Below are 19431 nucleotides of genomic sequence, written 5' to 3' on the forward strand. Positions count from 1 at the left end.
CTGAAGATCATTTTAAAATTACATTTCGATTATTAGTATACAACAACATTACAAAAATACCTGTCAAACAAATACACATTTCAAATAAAGAATTATTCAGTAATGAAATTATTTTGGTACCTAGTTTATTGCTTGTCTGATGTGGTTTATATTATCAGTTCTAATTTTGAAAATTCTAAGTACATTAAACAGTAGTTATTTTTAATAAGAATTTTCATTGGTAAAAATATGTGAGGGATTTTTTAAAAGAATCAACACATTTAATTTGTATATTTAAAATAAAAATATTGTACATATCACTATGTTATTGATTGTATAAATTATATTAACGTAAATAATAAATTATTGTTATTTTATTAGTTTCAATTATTCACCTCATACTGAGATAATTGTAAGATAACCTCAAGTCCCCTTATTTTATAAATTTCCACTGATTATGACAAATATATTTTAAATGCATACAACCACTGAAGAGATAAGCCAATAGAATTGTGATATGGGTGTGTCAATTGAATTTTTCCTTACTTGTGATGAAATTAATTTAAAAAATGTTCAACTGCCGATGTTTTCTGAAACATAAAATGAATTTATTTGGTCTGTCCATGTCCTGCGAGTTAAAAGGTATTATGTAATTTAGTGACATCAGTTTTCTTTCAAATCAGTTCATATATCACTTCTAGAGATTTTCTGTTCAGATAATAGACATCACATATTTGCTGACACTAAAGTTTATAAAACTTACAATAACAAATTAATACAAAATTGAAGAATTATTACATTTTTAGGTAACGTAAAATGGAGTGACTTTGTAAATTTTCAACTTTTAAACTAAATAATTTATTTTTTATAAACATAAAAAAATTATTTTAAATTAAAATTTTATGTCGTATTTATTAAACACATTTAAATTATCTTATTTAAATTTATATATTTTTTAAATTGTATAATCATGTGTTTGGGGACTTGGATCTTTGGAGTGGGGAAACTTTGATGTAACAATGATTTTATAAGCTTACTACAATAATGCGCCAATTCAAAAAATTATATTAAAAATGTGAGTTACAATATTCAAGTAATTATGTAACATCGATAAATAATGATCTACTGTACAATGTAGTTGATAATTGAAGTAAATATAAATATAATAAATTGAAGTAAATTTTTCTGTCAGTTTAAATAATACAGCTCGTATCAGCTTTACAATTCAACCGGCAGTATGTTTGTATATAATTAGAAACCAATATTTTTTGTTTCGAATCGTTATTTTATCCACTCTTTCTAAAAATAAAATAAAATCATTAAAAAGAATCTAGTAATTTCGAGTTTTAGCGAGAATTGTTGCAGATATCCGTTATGATCAAAGTCATCCCTCGATTCAAAAGTCACCCATGTTACGAACGGAGTAACATCATAACTGCCTACCTCTGCGGGGAAACGGTGTGATGTCTGTTAATTATTATTCTGAAGCTTTATTATGTTATTAATTTAATTTTTATGATACTTACATGTTAGATATATACGTATTACACAAGTTATTGCAAATAAATCATCACAAAATATTACGAATCATTGAAGTGTTTATTTCACCAAGTTTAACGATAAATAAATATTATTTGTATCAATGTAGCCATTATCATCAACATAGATATTTCTAAAGTGATAAGATGAGTAAGTTTAGTAGTCAAATCTAAAAAGTCAAAATACCTTTTTAAGCCTATTTAATGAGAATTTCCGATATTTCTAGGGTGTAGAACGCTCCCAGTATCACACGTTGAAGACCATCATTCAGAATCGAAATGGTACTTTAAATGGCTTTTGCCGTGTTTGGTGGTCAGATCTGAATATCCAGATGCTCCCCAACCTTCCTCTTCCTCATATCATTTCCTTCAACATGCCCCAAATGGAGACGCCTTAGTACCACTGTCTCCGGACAGCGAAGCATAGTTGGGACTCAGATTGGGTGTTTTCACTGAAAAAACACTATTAAAGGTATATAAAATATAATCTTCATCAACTTATAAAGACGACGAGTTGCTTGGGAGAGTTTCTTCATTATGAACTGGGCTAAACATTATTTAAGGCGAAGCTTAATTTATTATCATATTTATCATATCTTGATTAATCTTTATAACGAATTGGTTTACATTATGAAAACCAAAAAAATATGCTTTATTTATTTATTTATTTGTTTATTTATAGGCCCATTGGGCTTTTACATACATAGTTCATAAAAAAAATAATATTCTGAAGATTTTAAGTTCACAAAAGTAATAGTAAAAATACATATAACCATATCCATTTGACATATTATAACAGCAAGTAAATAGTAAATGCATACAATCATTATTTGTAGCTATAAACCTGTTGTACAAAAATAAGAATAAGAATATGCCTACTCCTAAGTTATACAAACTTAAATTATTTAAAAAGAAATGTAAAGTTTATGTGTAAATGCTAGGTAGTGGCAGCAGTAGATAAATTGAAAGTTTTCCTAATGCTTCCCTTGAGTAGAATACAAATACAAAATTAAATTACTCAATAAAAAATATAAATGCAAACTACTAAAAAATATTTTTTTCAATAGAAATGTATGAACGCATAAAGGAAATAACTTTTTAAAAAATACAGTATTATAGCCAAGATTATCTGTGACAGTTTCACTTGATTAACTTTTTTGCTTTCTTATAAAATTATTTACAAAATAAATAAAAACCAGTTTTTCTGCTTCAAATCGAACGTTTCTAGACTCCGTTTGTCAAGCGATTATCTACGATATAAGTAATACCAAGAATATACACCTTTTTGGCTTGATGCTTCCTCTTAACCCTTCTAGCATTTTTAGGTCATTTACTCGTATGACCTGGCGTCCATATTTTAACCCCGTATTTACGCATTATTAATGTTGAAATATTAGGATAAAGTCGATGCCATAAGTAGTAATGCAAAATCATGTGTTTTTGGTTTGAAAATTTGGTCGCCTAGAAATGTTTCAGATGCTTTAATTAAATACTGCGTGTAGAATACATTTTGGCCTTTGAAATAATCGAGTATTTTTTAGATAAGTCTTTTTATAAGCCCAGAAAAAAATAATGTAAAGGCCTATGAAAACTGCTTTAAAGTTCAAAATCTCCTACTTACGAACCCATTTTCGGTTATGATTTTATTGTATTATGTGGCAAATTAAGATATTTATAAAATGATCGAAAAAAATAAAATATTTATGCCTGAACATCCACAAAATAAAATAAAATGCACTTTTTGGCCATGTTTTTTTCTTGCATAAATCAAAACAGTCGGATGGTGTTAAGCGGGAATTTAAACCTTATCGCCATCTACGTAAGGGTTGTTATTAATAGCGGCTCAATTTAAAATATTACACGACGTAGTGCATCGCCTGAAGAGCAAATGTTAATATCAAAGCCGGTATAATTAATAAGAAACGTATATTAAATACAATCACCTGAAAGATAAATTCATCTAGTTCCTAGAAATTGTTTTGATTTTACGAAAAATAAGAAATATATAATACATACACACTGTTCCAAAGGTTAACATACATCGTAAACATTGCATACTGAGTCTAAGGCGTTTTAAGAACTGGCATATTTTCACCGCCTTCTAGACGAGGCCATACTCATACTGAGGACAATTAGAATTGTCCTCATCTGATACCACTCTTTGAAGAAATTGCTTTAGCTGTGTTCAGTGATGAAATTTCAATGGCCAGGAACTTTCCAAAATTCATCTCACCTTTCTCTCCTAACTTCCTTCATTCAACCTTACAAAATTACCAAAATTTGGGATGACGTAGATCAACTGGCTCCGGGCAAATTGGAAAAAAAATATAGTGTAATTTAAAAAATACCTGAAGGGCGTTTTCGGTTGTGTTTACCAATGTAACCGAGAGGGCGATGATTATGTTTATCCAGCACTAACTGTTTACACAGACCCGGATCTAGTATAATATAACATAGTGTAGATAGAACTTAGAACGTAGTAACCAGGGCGCACATTTCTAAAGGGCGCTTAGAATAGCGTACATTTCTTTCAAATTATTCTTGAAAATGCATAAAAGTTTATAAATTCGCCATCTATTATGATAAATTGTGCATTTGGATATTGTTATACCTGAATCTCACGGGTTTCAGCCCGAAGTGTCGGGTTTCCGTCAGGAGTTGTGAGTTCAATTCTCTGCTGGCTAACTCCTTTATTATTGCACAAGCAACATTTTCTCCAACTAAAGAGGAATTCAAATATTATTAGGTAATGCATAACCAGGGAATGTTTGTATTTTTAAAACATGCTCGGAGCCACCAGATTTGAGAAGCCAGATACTTACCAACCACCCTCTTTCACTTCTCCTTTTCATCCCCACTTCGTTCAGCGTCACAGCAACCCCAATATATCGTAGATTCCACAGTCCCAGTGGCATCACAATTCTGAATTGAAACTTTGCTCGAAAGGGGTTTAGCCGTTTTTGGTGACCAGTTCTGAATAGCCAGGTACTTTCCTCTTTTCCATCTCCTTTCCCTCTTAAATACCTTTAGCGTCACAACATGCCCCAATTTGACATGTCTCACTGACTCTTGTGTGATATTCACATTTAAAAAAATATAAAAGTCACCATAAAATTCGTCAGATTGAGTTCTCAGTTTAGCGATCATCGTGTAAAAAATATCTCAGAATGTTCTGTAGGCAGAGACAGCTGTTAGCTGTTGATAGATTGAACAAGCTATCAACACAACCTCGATTGTATTGAATGATGACTTTTGACTTTTGAAATATTGGCATACAGAACTCCGGGCCAAAGGGGCCCCCCTTCTCTTTCATCATGATTTTAAATAATGGTTGTAGGATAAATAGATTTTATTTTGGTTGAGTTAGAACATATTTTAAGTAACATAGGGCTCGATTCTTGGACCTCTACTTTTCTTACTATACATCAATGATATAACTAAATGTGGCATCTCGGGAAAACTTCAACTTTACGCTGATGATACTGTGATTTACTACCATTGTAAAAATCTGATGGAACGTGAAGCTTTAATGAATAAAGATCTCGCAAAGCTGGCTAAATGGCTTCGATTAAACAAATTAAGCCTCAATGTTAAAAAAAAACCATTACCTTACTTTCGGAAAAAAAGATAACATGGGTATGAATATCATTCTTGGAAATGAAAAGCTCCAACATATTCAAGTAACGAAATATTTGGGGTTACTCATAGACTCTTACCTCTCGTGGAACTCCCATGTTGAGAATGTAAAATCCAAAATTTCCCTGATAACCGGTGTACTTTATCGACTCCAAGGTGTGCTCCCCACATCTTTACTGCGTGCAACATATTATGCTATGATCCACTCCCACCTGAGTTATCTAGTTAGTATCTGGGGAACCATTACCAAAAAAAAAGTTCCGAAATACAAGTAATTCAAAATAGAGACGTACGTAATATATATAATCTGCCATGGGATACACATATCAAAGATATATACTCACAGACACAAATACTTCCTTTTACAGTCCTGCCAAAGTATAACATCACAACTGCCATTCTACAAATAATTCAACACTCCTCACACACCAACACTAAACCAGTCTTTAATTCTGACATACACCAGCACAAAACACGACCACAAAATCAAATACATTTATCATCATCTACTTACACGACCAAATTTGGAATTAACTCCTTACAATACATTGCACATAAACAATATAACGCATTACCTAGTAATTTAAAACTTCCGGCAACAAACAAAAAAACATTGACAAAAGCTCTTAAAAGATATTTCCTTAGCAGTTTCATTAATGACTGACACAATCTTTCTCTGGTACTCCATAATAACATCTGCGTTTATTTATTTTAATGTATTTTATTTATTTGCCTTGTCCTTTCTAATGTTGTCTTTCCCGAAATGAGTTTTCTAAACTCATTGGGAATCTGATAATATTATTACTCCAGCGTCTGGACGGTGTAGGCCCTGTGATTGGTCAAATTCAAATTGTGTTTAAATAAGACTTTAAAGATTAAGACACCATTTCATACTGAAATAGAATCGCCACATGTAATACGATATTTCTTAAAAAATATCGTTTCTGCTCATACAATTTTTGGATAATATCGAAGAAAATATGTCTTAGAAAGTTCATAATCCATTGGATTAATTACATTACAGTGAAAATTATCCACAATTACGTGATTACGTTTGACGTTTGACGAAAAAGCACGCGTTAATTCAATATGGCCGATTCCCGATACGCATCGCGGCTAGGTGGCCGACAGAGCGCCCCTCTGGCGGTGAAGAAACGAATCAAATGACTGGCGCGTATATTTAAATATGCAAAATTACTTGAACATCAAGCATTTAATAATAAGATTTCTTCTGGAAGTTTAGTTCTACTTTGCAATGGCATTTTTCATTATTATTTATAATTTTTTTTTTGCTTATTAATTACATCTGATTTTATATTGACATGTTTTCTAATTTCTAAAATTTCTAAATTATTTATTTGCGATGCTTTAATCCTGAGTGAAGTATTTTAAGACCTGAATTTTTATCGAAAGTGTGATTCAAAAGATGATTTGCAAACTCATATTCACTATTTCCATTTAGAACCCTGAGATGTTTTTTAGTTCTGACTTCAAAGTTTCTATTGGTTCTACCTTTGTAAAATAAATTACAATCCAGCCCAATTGAGTTTATAAACTCCTAATTTTTTTGTTTGATTTTCGCAATCTATATTATTAAGAATATATTTATTCATTCTGTTATTAGTGTAAAACGCCGGTTGAATAGTACCAGGAATGTTTATATATATATAATTTTAGAAGTGTCGTTATCCACAAACAGAATTCTACGCCATTGTTTATTTATATCTTAAGAACTAGGGTAAAAATACCGTTTGAAGATAATATGTTTAATTATTTTATTTAGTATTTCAACTATCAATTTATTAGAATAACCGTTATTAAATGTTATTTGTCTTATGAATATATTGTTTTATGGTTATATGCAAAAAAAAATTTCAGGTCTTAAAATACTTCACACAGGATATAAAGCATCACAAATAAATAATTTCGAAATTTTAGAAATAAGAGAACATGTTTATAAAAGTAGATGTAATTAACAAGAATTATTTTTTATAAACTCTCTTTTAAATATTTTCCCACTTAACTGGTCTTTCATATTGTAATTCCTAATTCTTATAAACCCAGCCTACTCTTACCCCTCCCCCCTCCTTCCACTTCTTTTTTCCAATTGTAATCTATATTTAATTTTTGACTTCGGTGTATACTTCGTTCATGAAACATGTATTGGTTGTATATAATAAAGTGAAGTTAAAAAAGTTATTTGTTTCTTAATAAAATAAAGTTTAATCGGATAACATTATTTTATCTATTTCCATTGTATATCAATGCATACGTACATAATAAAATGTAAACATTATATTTATTTATTAATTGGACAATTTGCATGGCGCCGCTTTTGTGAGATATTACCTCAGGGGCGCTATATTGTAATAATCTACCTTTATATATAGATTTTTACTCTCCTGATGAAGGTGTATATATAATCTAACTTTAAACTTTATTAGATACAGTAACAGTTTTAGGAAAAGAATTACCACCAGTTGGAGTAAAATTCACACCTTTTAATTAAACCGACTGCTAATCACATTGCACAATTACCCTCCTTTTATCCATAAACACGGGTACAATTAATCAATATGTAATAATGTATTATTTCAGTCAACTTTGTTGTAACTATCTTTAATTGTTGTGACAAACTATACGATATTGATTCAACTTATAGACATTGACGGTTGTAACACATATTTAAGCACTGCAAGTCTCCTATGAGCAAATTATATTAGGTACCATAACAGTTAATATCAGTTGTAGACATGTAGTCAATAATAGTGTTTCATTTGAAATAATCCATCACAAATACGTAAAATTTCATTTATTCAAACAACTGTCATTCTTATTATGCCTAAATTGAGCATGTTATTATTCATTAACTCCTTCCTGTTCCGTTTTTTAACAATATATACTCACCCTCTCTCTGTGAATGACCTAATATCTATCTATTAAATGTAACTGTTGTTAATATCACTTAAACTGGGCGCAGCCCAACCAAGTGCCGCCCGCAGGGCCTAGCAGCAAAAACCCGCGGAGCGGGTTTTTAACTGCTAGTAATACATTATTACTTTGTTATCATTTTGTAATGTATTATCTTGTAATATAATAAAATAAATAAAAAATAGCTGCAATATGGGGAGATTCAAACTTTACGAAGGATTTGATTAGGTTTTTTATGGGTCGTTATTATATTTTCGTCATACTGTGCGAGGCAGTTGATGGATCCGTTTTCATTGGTGGGAAGGCCCGAAAAAAATGTTTCCGTGAGACTTAAGATATGATCTTTCAGGAGGGGAACTTCAGAGTCCCGGTGTAGTTGAGAAACTCTCATCCAATTAGGAGCTTACAGGGCAATGCGAATGGCTTTATTTTGAAACATTTGTTGTCTTTTTAATTGAGATTATGACAAAATATGTATCACTTGAAATTACATTTTTATAGGGAGGGCTTCATTTATAACTACCTTTATGCACCGGTCGTTAAATGTCACAAGTGAGGCCCTGCCTCTATCAGTAGTGTAGTATTTGCCATTCGTTAGCAAGTGACAGTTGTCATGTGTATTAGTGTATTGTGTATTGTCAGTTGTCGGTGAGTGTCAAAGTGAACGGAGGTGCTCCAACATGGTGTCCGAAGAAGGACAAAAATGGCGCCAATACTTCGCGGCTGGGGCAGGTACCAAATTATTTCAATAACAAGGTGTTTGTAAAACATTTCAAAACTGTCATGATCGGAAAGTGTTTTGCTAACGTAAAAATGCATTCAGATGTAAATAAAAAAATTTCACGGCATTTTTAAATTTAATTAAATAATATTCGTTTAAAGGTGACCATTGTAAAATAACCTGTTTAAATAACCGGTTGTTTGTTAAAAAAGATGTTTTGTATGATTTTTACCGAGATTTTTATTGTATTTTAAGACATTTCTGAGTATAATATTAAAGGTAAAAATAAAACACCTATTTTGTGTAAAACCACAATTTTTAATTTATTTATTTACCGACCGATTTCGCTTTGTTCAAGCATCACAAAACTCGTGTTCAAAAAAAAATAAGTGTTTCATTTTTATTAAATATGACAAAACACTAAGTGATTGTTTTCTACAATAATATAATATTTTTGCATTTAATGTCCAGAGGTATACTGTTCACCGAACTACTAGTTAAATTAGGTATAAAAATAACATAAAAATTTAAGATTTCTTCATTTATGTAGATTTATAGACAAAGAACAATACAATCAAAAATAACAGTCACGGGACGCCTGGTCACCAAATACAGCTAAAGCCATTTCAATTCTGAATAGTGGTCTTACACCAGGGCGATACTGAGAGTATCTTCCACTCTGGAACGTGCTGCAAGTATACTATATGTTATTTTAAATGTGTAAAACGTAAAATAACACTAATTCGTTATCCTGTTAAAAACACTGGGACTGCAAACCGCTTTCTGTAAGTATTTAATTCATAATAATATCGGAACACGTGTTCATCCACCTGCGTTTGTTTGATATAAAAAGCAAAAATCTTTATATTCAGACACCGTGACAAAGCATTGGAATTTTACTGAAAGTTAATCAGGATACCTATCAATTCATTCGTTAATGTTCTACAATCCCGTTTTTAACAAGAAAGTGAAATTTTTTTAAAGATTCTTAATAAATTGGCAATATTTTTTATCGGGAAGTTCTCTCCGGGATATGAACCAGTGACCTTCGGATTGCTAATCGATAGCCTTACCCCTCAACCACGGATGTACCCGCATAATTGAGTTGAGCGTGTGTGTTTTATTGGTTCCATGATAACTCAACACAGTGACAATTCAACACACTTTAAAAAAGTGATATAAAGTCATTAGAAACAATGAAAATTTTTTTTTAACCTAACCTAACTTACTTAACCCAGTTAATAAAGTTTTTGTTTCATCACTTTCCATGACTTTATATAACTTTTTAAAGATGTGGTGAATTATCATTGTGATGATTTATCCGGTCACCGTTTTATTATATTTTATCGTTATTTAAATGCAATAGAATTTTCAGTGTTTTTGATAATTAAAAACTTTAAATTTTTTAACCTAACCTAACCTACTTAACCCAGTTAATAAAGTTTTTGTTTCATCACTTTCCATGACTTTATATAACTTTTTTAAGATGTGGTGTATTATCATTGTGATGATTTATCCGGTCACAGGTTTATTATATTACTATCGTCATTTAAATGCAATAGAATTTTCAGTGTTTTTGATATTTAAAATCTTTGAAAATTTTAACCTAACTTACTTAAGCCAGTTAATAAAGTTTTTGTTTCATCACTTTCCATGACTTTATATAACTTTTCAAAGATGTGGTGAATTATCATTGTGATGATTTATCCGGTCACCGTTTTATTATATTACTATCGTCATTTAAATGCAATTGAATTTTCAGTGTTTTTGATAATTAAAATCTTTAAAATTTTTAACCTAACCTAACCTACCAGTTAATAAAGTTTGTGTTTCATCACTTTCCATGACTTTATATAACTTTTTAAAGATATGTTGAATTATCATTTTGATGATTTATCCGGTCACAGTTTTATTCTTTTATTATCGTTATTTAAATGCACTAGAATTTTCAGTGTTTTTGATATTTAAAATCTTTGAAAATTTTAACCTAACTTACTTAAGCCAGTTAATAAAGTTTTTGTTTCATCACTTTCCATGACTTTATATAACTTTTCAAAGATGTGGTGAATTATCATTGTGATGATTTATCCGGTCACCGTTTTATTATATTACTATCGTTATTTAAATGCAATAGAATTTTCAGTGTTTTTGATAATTAAAAACTTTAAATTTTTTAACCTAACCTAACCTACTTAACCCAGTTAATAAAGTTTTTGTTTCATCACTTTCCATGACTTTATATAACTTTTTTAAGATGTGGTGTATTATCATTGTGATGATTTATCCGGTCACAGGTTTATTATATTACTATCGTCATTTAAATGCAATAGAATTTTCAGTGTTTTTGATATTTAAAATCTTTGAAAATTTTAACCTAACTTACTTAAGCCAGTTAATAAAGTTTTTGTTTCATCACTTTCCATGACTTTATATAACTTTTCAAAGATGTGGTGAATTATCATTGTGATGATTTATCCGGTCACCGTTTTATTATATTACTATCGTCATTTAAATGCAATTGAATTTTCAGTGTTTTTGATAATTAAAATCTTTAAAATTTTTAACCTAACCTAACCTACCAGTTAATAAAGTTTGTGTTTCATCACTTTCCATGACTTTATATAACTTTTTAAAGATATGTTGAATTATCATTTTGATGATTTATCCGGTCACAGTTTTATTATTTTATTATCGTTATTTAAATGCACTAGAATTTTCAGTGTTTTTGATATTTAAAACCTTAAAAAATTTTAACCTTTCTGTAATGAATTAAAAAAATAATACTGCCATATATTTATAATTGAATTGTCCCATCGTTTAATTACGTTTTGCAGATGAGAGAATTGATAACTGTGTAAGATATCTGATAATATTTATAAATGGCGGAGTTCTATTTAGAATATTATCTTTGTAAATTTGTAATTTTGCATTCTAGAAGTATAACGCATTTAGTTTTATGTCTTTAAATTGTTTAAACAGAAGTTATCATGGCTTAAGTCCTCGGATACAAAATTTCTACTGATTAACAAGTTTCTCGTTAACTCTTTAAGTTTCAAAAAAAGTATATGTTATTTTATAAGATAATATCTATATATTTGTTATGCCGAAACGTTAATTATTTGAAATTCCCTCAATACAAAAAAATCGCAAAGTAAGCTCCGAAAATTATTCTGTTATTTAATATGTTATAGGCATGAAAAATTCACAGTGTATCTTTAAATGCAAAAAGATATTTTTACTCTATTTCAAACGAGTCGTGTTTTATTAAATATTTTCACCAATCTCCTTTACTTATTATCGTTTTTTAATATTAGCGCACTCGCTCTAACATTCATATTTCCATATCTCTCTTTCAAACCATTTTTGAACGCTTACTACGTGGGCAGAGGAAGCTCCAAGCCAAAAATGTGTATATTCTTGGTATACCTCATATCGTAGGTAATAGACTTTAAAATCGCTTGACAAACTGAGTCTAGAAACGTTCGATTTCAAGGAAAAAACTGATTTTTATTTATTTTGTAAATAATTTTATAAGAAAGCAAAAAATTTAATCAAGTGAAACTGTCACAGATAATCTTAGCTATAAAACTGTATTTTTAAAAAGTTTTTTCTTTCATGCGTTCATACATTTCTGTTGAACAAATATTTTTTGTAGTAGTTTGCATTTATATTTTGTATTGAGTAATTTATTTTTTATTTGTATTCTACTCAAGCGAAGCGATAGGAAAACCTTCAATTTCACTAAAGTATATTTTTTGGTTTTCATAATGTACACCAATTCGTTATAAAGATTAATCAAAAAAGTGATTAGGCACTAAGCTTCGCCTTAAGTAATAGTATACAATTTTCGTGTATTATTTGAAATGAAAAGCGTTTATAAGACAAGGCTTTTTATGCATAAAACAAAGGATAACAAATTATTATCAACAATAATTATTCGCCTGAAATACCCATACAAATATAAAATATCTCCCGAATGAAAATAAATTCCGACACCACTCATGTTGTTATTATTGATGACTGTATTTTGATTGATCAAGCTAATTAATTTATAAATCTGTTAAAAGATTGGTCGTTGAGATGATGATAAGATGTGACTTATTCAGACTATGGTCTAGTTAATTGTTCACCTTTAGGTATCTTATCAAACAATAATTAGTTATAATACAGTAGTTGATAATAATACTATTGATAAAGCATAATCTTTACGTTCCTGATGTTTATTTACAGATAAAAATTTGCAGTTGAAATTATTAAGAATATAATTGCAATTTTTTTTATACGCAGAAAGCAATATTTTTCTGTATCTGTTTGTAGATAAAAAGATAAAGCCTAGTAAGTAAAATTTGTGTATTGTCGGTTTTTTTTTTAACAAAACGTCGCTATACAAATTATAACAAATAAATATAAGCAATAATTAGTCGCCGTAAAAATAAATGGCGCCAACGGGAATCGAACCCGTGCCATCTGATGTCCGGTCAGGTGCTCTGTAACCACTGAGCTATGTCGGCTTATTTCCAACCCGCCAAATGATTCAATATGTACTAGTACCTCAATCATCAATTACTGCTTATTATATTTTTTCCACCTGTAAACAACCAACATTATTTTTGTAGGAAAGGCTTTGTTAGTGCTAAATTTCTCACTAGATGGCGTCGAGACATATGATATCTTCATTTATTGGAGAAATATTTTTGACTTGTCAACTATTATTATTCTTTAATGATAAACTAATCCAATAACGAACTAATTTTCAATTTGTATTAATATTTCGGGCGACTAATTATTGTTTATAATTATTTCTTATCCTTTGTGTTATGCATAAAAAACCTTGTCTTATAAACATTAGTTTATCATTAAAAAATAATACAAATTATAATTACAAGGTATAAATTCTACACACGTGATCGTGAAAAAAAATAATTAGTTTTTCTTTTTACTTGTTTTGTGTTATACTAGCTGAATTTTTTTTTTGGCAAAGTTTTTCGAAATTAGATGTACACAGTAATTTTCTTCTTAATTTGAACGTCAAGTGTGCAAAATTTCATCAAGAGGTATCAAAACTCTTCTTTAAGAGGTGGAAAAATGTGATGGGGTTTTTTTTTCGAAATCTTATATTTACACTGACCTTTCTTGTATTTTAAAAGTCAAGTGTGCAAAATTTCATCAATTTCGGAATAAAACTATAAACTAAATACACAGCGCCCACCACAGACACTCTTCTTTCTATAAATCTTGTATAAAATTATTAACTCTAAAGTTGAGTGCCCGGAGTTGCTGAAAAAAATAAATTTCCATGTGCCAATTCGATACAGCAGACAAAATACCCTTTTCTACATTGATAGATGCAATACCAATTCCAACCAAAATGAATTTATGCAAAGGACATGTAACTACTATAATAATAAATTTGCAAATATAGACACTCATGCTGACATATTCACTGCTAGTTACTATCACTACAGAATTTCATTGTATCACATTCTAACTCATATTAACCACTGTTAAAATGATTGTACCTAATATTTTAATATTACTTGCGTGGCAACTTTTCCTCATCCCTCTCCTCCCCTTTCCCGTTCCAACCCAAGTCTATTTAAGTATAGTTAAAATCACTTTTATATATTGCTGTTTATGGTAGGCATATTATAGGTTTATCGTTTACAGGTTAGTTTTATGTTTCTATATATATCTGTGAACATTAATAATTGGTCTATTTTTTGTTATTCTCTTATGTACATTATATTACTAAGACTGTTTATGTTCCTAAAATAAATAAATAAATATATTTTGCAGTTTACCCCCGGATACCTTCTATATTATACATTGTATCTGATGGGTGCAACATTTGTAAGATAGATACTGATAGATTCTCTCAATCTAAGATTCCTATATCGCAAAAAAAATCTAAAACGTGCCTCATGATCTGATAAAACGTTCAATTAATTATTATTTAGGTCATTTCATTTTATTTTATTTTTTATTATATTTTATATTACAGAAACAAACAGTACATGATTTACAGAGATAAAACAATATTCAGATATACGATATTTCATGTTGGGTACCTATGATATGTTTCCTTGTAATGTCTGCTAAGTGGTATGTTTATTCCTTAATTACCAGATGACGTGTGTAGTATATAGGTGTGTGTGTAATGTATGTGTGAATGTTTGTGTGTGTGTGTGTGTGTGTGTGTGTGTCTGTATGTGTGCGCATTGAACAGTTTAAATTATTGACATGATGCCATGTTTGAATTTGGGCAGTGAATCCGAAAAAATATCAATGTTAGAGTTAAGACAAATATTATTTAGAGTATGAAGAGCTCGATTGATTGGCGAATTAAATGCTGCATTTGTTTTATAATTAAACGTGTGGAATAGCACTGTATGTCGTGTGCGTATTAAAGGTATTTTAAAGTTAATAAAGGTCAGAAGTTCAGTACAGTCAATGTCATTGTTTAAAATTCGGTGTATAAATATTGACTACTAGTCTTCGCTGCAAAGTTTCAAATGTACACTCAATGTTATTGTTGAATTTGTAGGTAATATATCTTATAAATTTGTTTTGGATACATTCTGTACTATCTATGTAAGGTTTTTATTGTGGATTCCAAATTGGCGATGGATATTCCAGCGTACTTCTGAATATTACTGAATAATTTACTTACACGTAGCACGAAACCAAGCATTTTTTACGACCTATTAACGATTGAGTCAATGTGCTTATTAAATATAAGTTTGCTATCAAGGTAAACGCCGAGGTCTTTACATTCCGTTTCAGAGATGACAGATTCATTGTTGAGTGAATATATGAGTACTTATATTCGATATTATAGATATTAATAAATAACTACTGATTTGGCTTAAGCGGTTTATTATAACATATCCGAAAAATAAATAAACGTAGAAAATACAACAGAATGATTTACGAAAGGAAGGTTCGAGAATATTTCCTAGCGCGTAACGTAGGCAAAACAATTCGATCTCGATGTCACGGTTGCTGATAATGGACCAGGGGGGTATAACTCCGAGAAAAAATTGGGTCAGAAAAAAAGACACGGTAAATCTCTATGGCTATGTGACGTATATTTTCCACAAACCAGTGCGCACTTCATGCATGTTTATAGGCCGCTGTCATTGGCCGATTTTAGGCTAGTGAATGGGGTTGGCTCCGAATGAGAATTATATTGTCTATGGTTACGCCTTTTTTATAGTTTCTATCATAAATATACCTGGTTTCTATCCTAGTCGATGGTGAGTATGTCGTGTAGTGACGTATATTTTTCAGGAGCAGACTTTTATCTATGGCAAAATTTAGGACCCCTGGGCTCAGTACGAAAAACCCGAAGATATTGATCTAGTGAGTGGTTCATTTATGTAATGGTCTGACCATTTTCGTTCACGTTGTCGCTTATATAGGTGGAAAATAAAACAATCTCGAACATTCCAGTTGCTACAGTAATAAATATTTAAAAAAAATAAAAGAAAATCCAAGAATCTTGTTTGGCAAAGGCCGAAATTTCTAAAATAACATTCGAATCAAGTAGTGGCGTACCACTACACGTGTTTATTTCTTATTTTATTTCATGTAATTTTTTTGTTTTTGTTTCTAAAGAAATATCCTCTCTTTTCTATCAAGTCTTATTTCTTTTGTTTAACATCTCATCTCTTCTAAGTCAGAACTCGACCAATCTATGAAAATTGTCCGATTAAATAAAATTAATATTCAATTTTGCCTTCCCTCTCTCCATAATTTGAAATGATGGCCTAGAATACCCTTGAAGATTGAAAGCCAGAAACATTCGAAAAAAAATCAATGAAGCGCTGCAATAGCGTGGGAGTTCAAATAGCAGACATTCCTCTCACGCAAATTTAGTGTGATGTTAATATGTATTTTGCTTATATCTAGACTCATAATAAAGGTGACTGATGACTGTCGTTCTTAATCTATTTCTCTACACCCATCAGTTGACTACCTCGGCTTAAATAACAGTCTGTTTGACCCGAACAAATTGTGCTCTATTAGCCTGTTATTAGGTGTTCTAATAGGCAGGGCCGAGCCGAGCGACCAAAGGCGCCAATGAGCCAAGGTGCTTATTATACCTGATACAGCGCCTTTGAGGTTTTTACTGGCGCCAGGCGCGGCACCGTTTGACTCGAGGACGGCCCTGCTAATAGGAGCTCAGTTAAGATGGAAACTAATTTATTCAAATTAAGATGAACTTAATTAGATAACGAAATAATTTCTCATGAAATTTTCTTCACGTCGACTTGCACTAGCGACAAAATTCTTGAAAACTTCTAACACGCAATCTAAATTCGCTACATAATCGAAAACGCAACTTTGCTGTGCTAACACTTTCTATTGCGTAACCTAACCTAACCTAACATTTTATGTTGTGAAACCAAACCTAACCTAACATTATCTATTGCATAATCTAACCTAACCTAACATTTTCTATAGCGTAACCTGACCTTACCTTCTTCTTCAAAACTTCTAAGACGCAATCTGAATTCGCTACATAATCGAAAATGCAACTTTGCTGTGCTAACATTTTCCACTGCGTAACCTAACCTAACCTAACACTATCTATTGCGTAACCTAACCTAACCTAACATTTTCTATTGCAAAACCTAAAATAACCTAACATTTTCTATTGCTTATTTAAATTTCCCAGCTAAGGGTAATTTCCCAGGGGGGAACCGATTTTTTTTACTATAAACATATATTGAAAACATGAAAACCTAAATTAACATTTTGTATTGCGTAATATAACCTAAACTAACATTTTCTATTGCTTATTAAAATTTCCCAGCTACCCTGGGAAATAACCTAACCTAACCTAACATTTTCTATTGCGTAATCTAACCTTACCTAACATTTTCTATTGCTTATTAAAATTTCCCAGCTACCCTGGGAACCGATTGTTTTTACTGTAAACGTTTATTTAAAACATGAAAATTTTTATTTATGTTAGAAGAGAGCTTCATTATATGTTTAGATTTTTTGCTTAACAGCTTAACTAATGAAGGTTTTTTTTAATTAATTTTACTTTATTCTGATGACTTTTTTTTTATTCTGATGAAAAACTGTTTAACGTGGTTAACCAAATGTTCGCTTATCAGTTGTGTAAAATTTATTTTACGTTGATTAGTAATGGGTAGGTATTTTATTGAATTATTGATCGCCAGTTGTAGGGATTTCAAAAATCTAATACACGTCGAACAATAAGATAATATAAAAGAACGCACAATATTTAAAAATGAAGAAAATGCAACATTACCGAGATTTTTTTAACTGATTCCAATTCAGATCATAATTATTAATACGACTCCGAAATTTCAGCCCGTTCGGCAACATATTGGGTTTTCCAATAAGAGGTGTTATTTTGATATTCAAAGAAAAATGCCATTTTTTAATATAAATGATCAAATGTTTATTTCATTATAAAGAGGAAGGTATGCCGTTAATAGTGACAAAAAGCATCAGTCAAATGACCACCACGACCACGCCTACAGGACCATATCCTTTTCATGAAATTTTCCATAACCAAATCGCAAAGTGGCTGCCTTATGTCCTCGATAGCCTCACGAATTCCATCTTTGAGGTCTTGAATCGACGCTGGGCTGTTGGCGTAGACCTTCTCTTTCACATAGCTCTAAAGGAAGAAGTCGCAAGGTGTTAAATCACAAGATCTCGGTGGCCAATTGTGATCAAACTTTTCCCGTAAAAGAACAATGGTTTCGTTGCTTGTGTGGCACGTAGCGCCGTTTTGTTGAAAGTAAACGTTGGCCAGATCAATATCATCCAATTCCGGCCATAAAAAATCATTTTATGACCGGAATTAAATACACATAGCACCTCTTATTGGATAACCCTATAGTTCCTGAGAAAACTACTTCCAAAGTACGAACCCAAGTCTTGCAATTGTGCCACTTAGTAGAATGATGATTTTTTACAAATGCAACATTATTGAGATTTTGTTCCTAATTCCACTCCATATCGTAATTCTAAAATCTCACTAGCTTAAATATTACAAAAATAATAGAATAATCTTAAAAATACAGAAATATGTATCAGGTACATACAGAACTTATTCTTAATAATACTTGGCTGATTTTTATAGCTCCGTTTTTGCGATAAAACACCTCAAAGTCGCTGTAGAAATATAGTAAAATTGGCTTACAACTGAGATTTATAACTAGTGACTTATTTATTCTAAGAATTATAGCTAGTGACTTACGGACTAGGCTAATAACTACTGGCTTAAAACTAATGACAAACATATTTATAAGATTTCCATTACTTTGTTGCAAGACCGAGAGGATTTTAATAATGTCGAATAGGTAATATGCTTTCACAGTTCGGTGAAAATTATTAGTTTGTTATATGAAAAGTCACTATTATTTATTTACTCATACAAAATAATAACAATAATATTTTTAATACACTAGTTGTACTGCACCACAAGTTTCTGTGGATCTTTCCAGAACTTTCAAGAGCATTCTCACACTTTCCGGAACCTTCTAGGCTCACCGACACACTCCGCCACTCAGTTTGGAACCTTATAGAACCTTCTTGAACTTTCTCCACAGACATATGAATATTAATAGACGAGAAGTT

General features: G+C 30.7%; 1 protein-coding gene across 1 annotated transcript in view; it reads left to right on the plus strand.

Moving 5' to 3' along the window:
- The first annotated feature begins 8736 nt into the window (after positions 1-8736).
- LOC149411659 (facilitated trehalose transporter Tret1-like) overlaps positions 8737-19431 on the plus strand; it is a 28776-nt gene continuing 18081 nt past the window's right edge. The window contains exon 1 of the mRNA XM_089646943.1: positions 8737-8816. Coding sequence (XP_089503069.1) covers positions 8765-8816 — 52 coding nt within the window. The 5' untranslated portion in view covers positions 8737-8764. The remainder of the gene's footprint in view (positions 8817-19431) is intronic.

This window comes from Hesperophylax consimilis, chromosome 25, assembly GCF_061612785.1.
Source record: "Hesperophylax consimilis isolate HC1 chromosome 25, BYU_Hcon_1.0, whole genome shotgun sequence".
In the NCBI taxonomy this organism is placed as follows: Eukaryota; Metazoa; Arthropoda; class Insecta; order Trichoptera; family Limnephilidae; genus Hesperophylax; species Hesperophylax consimilis.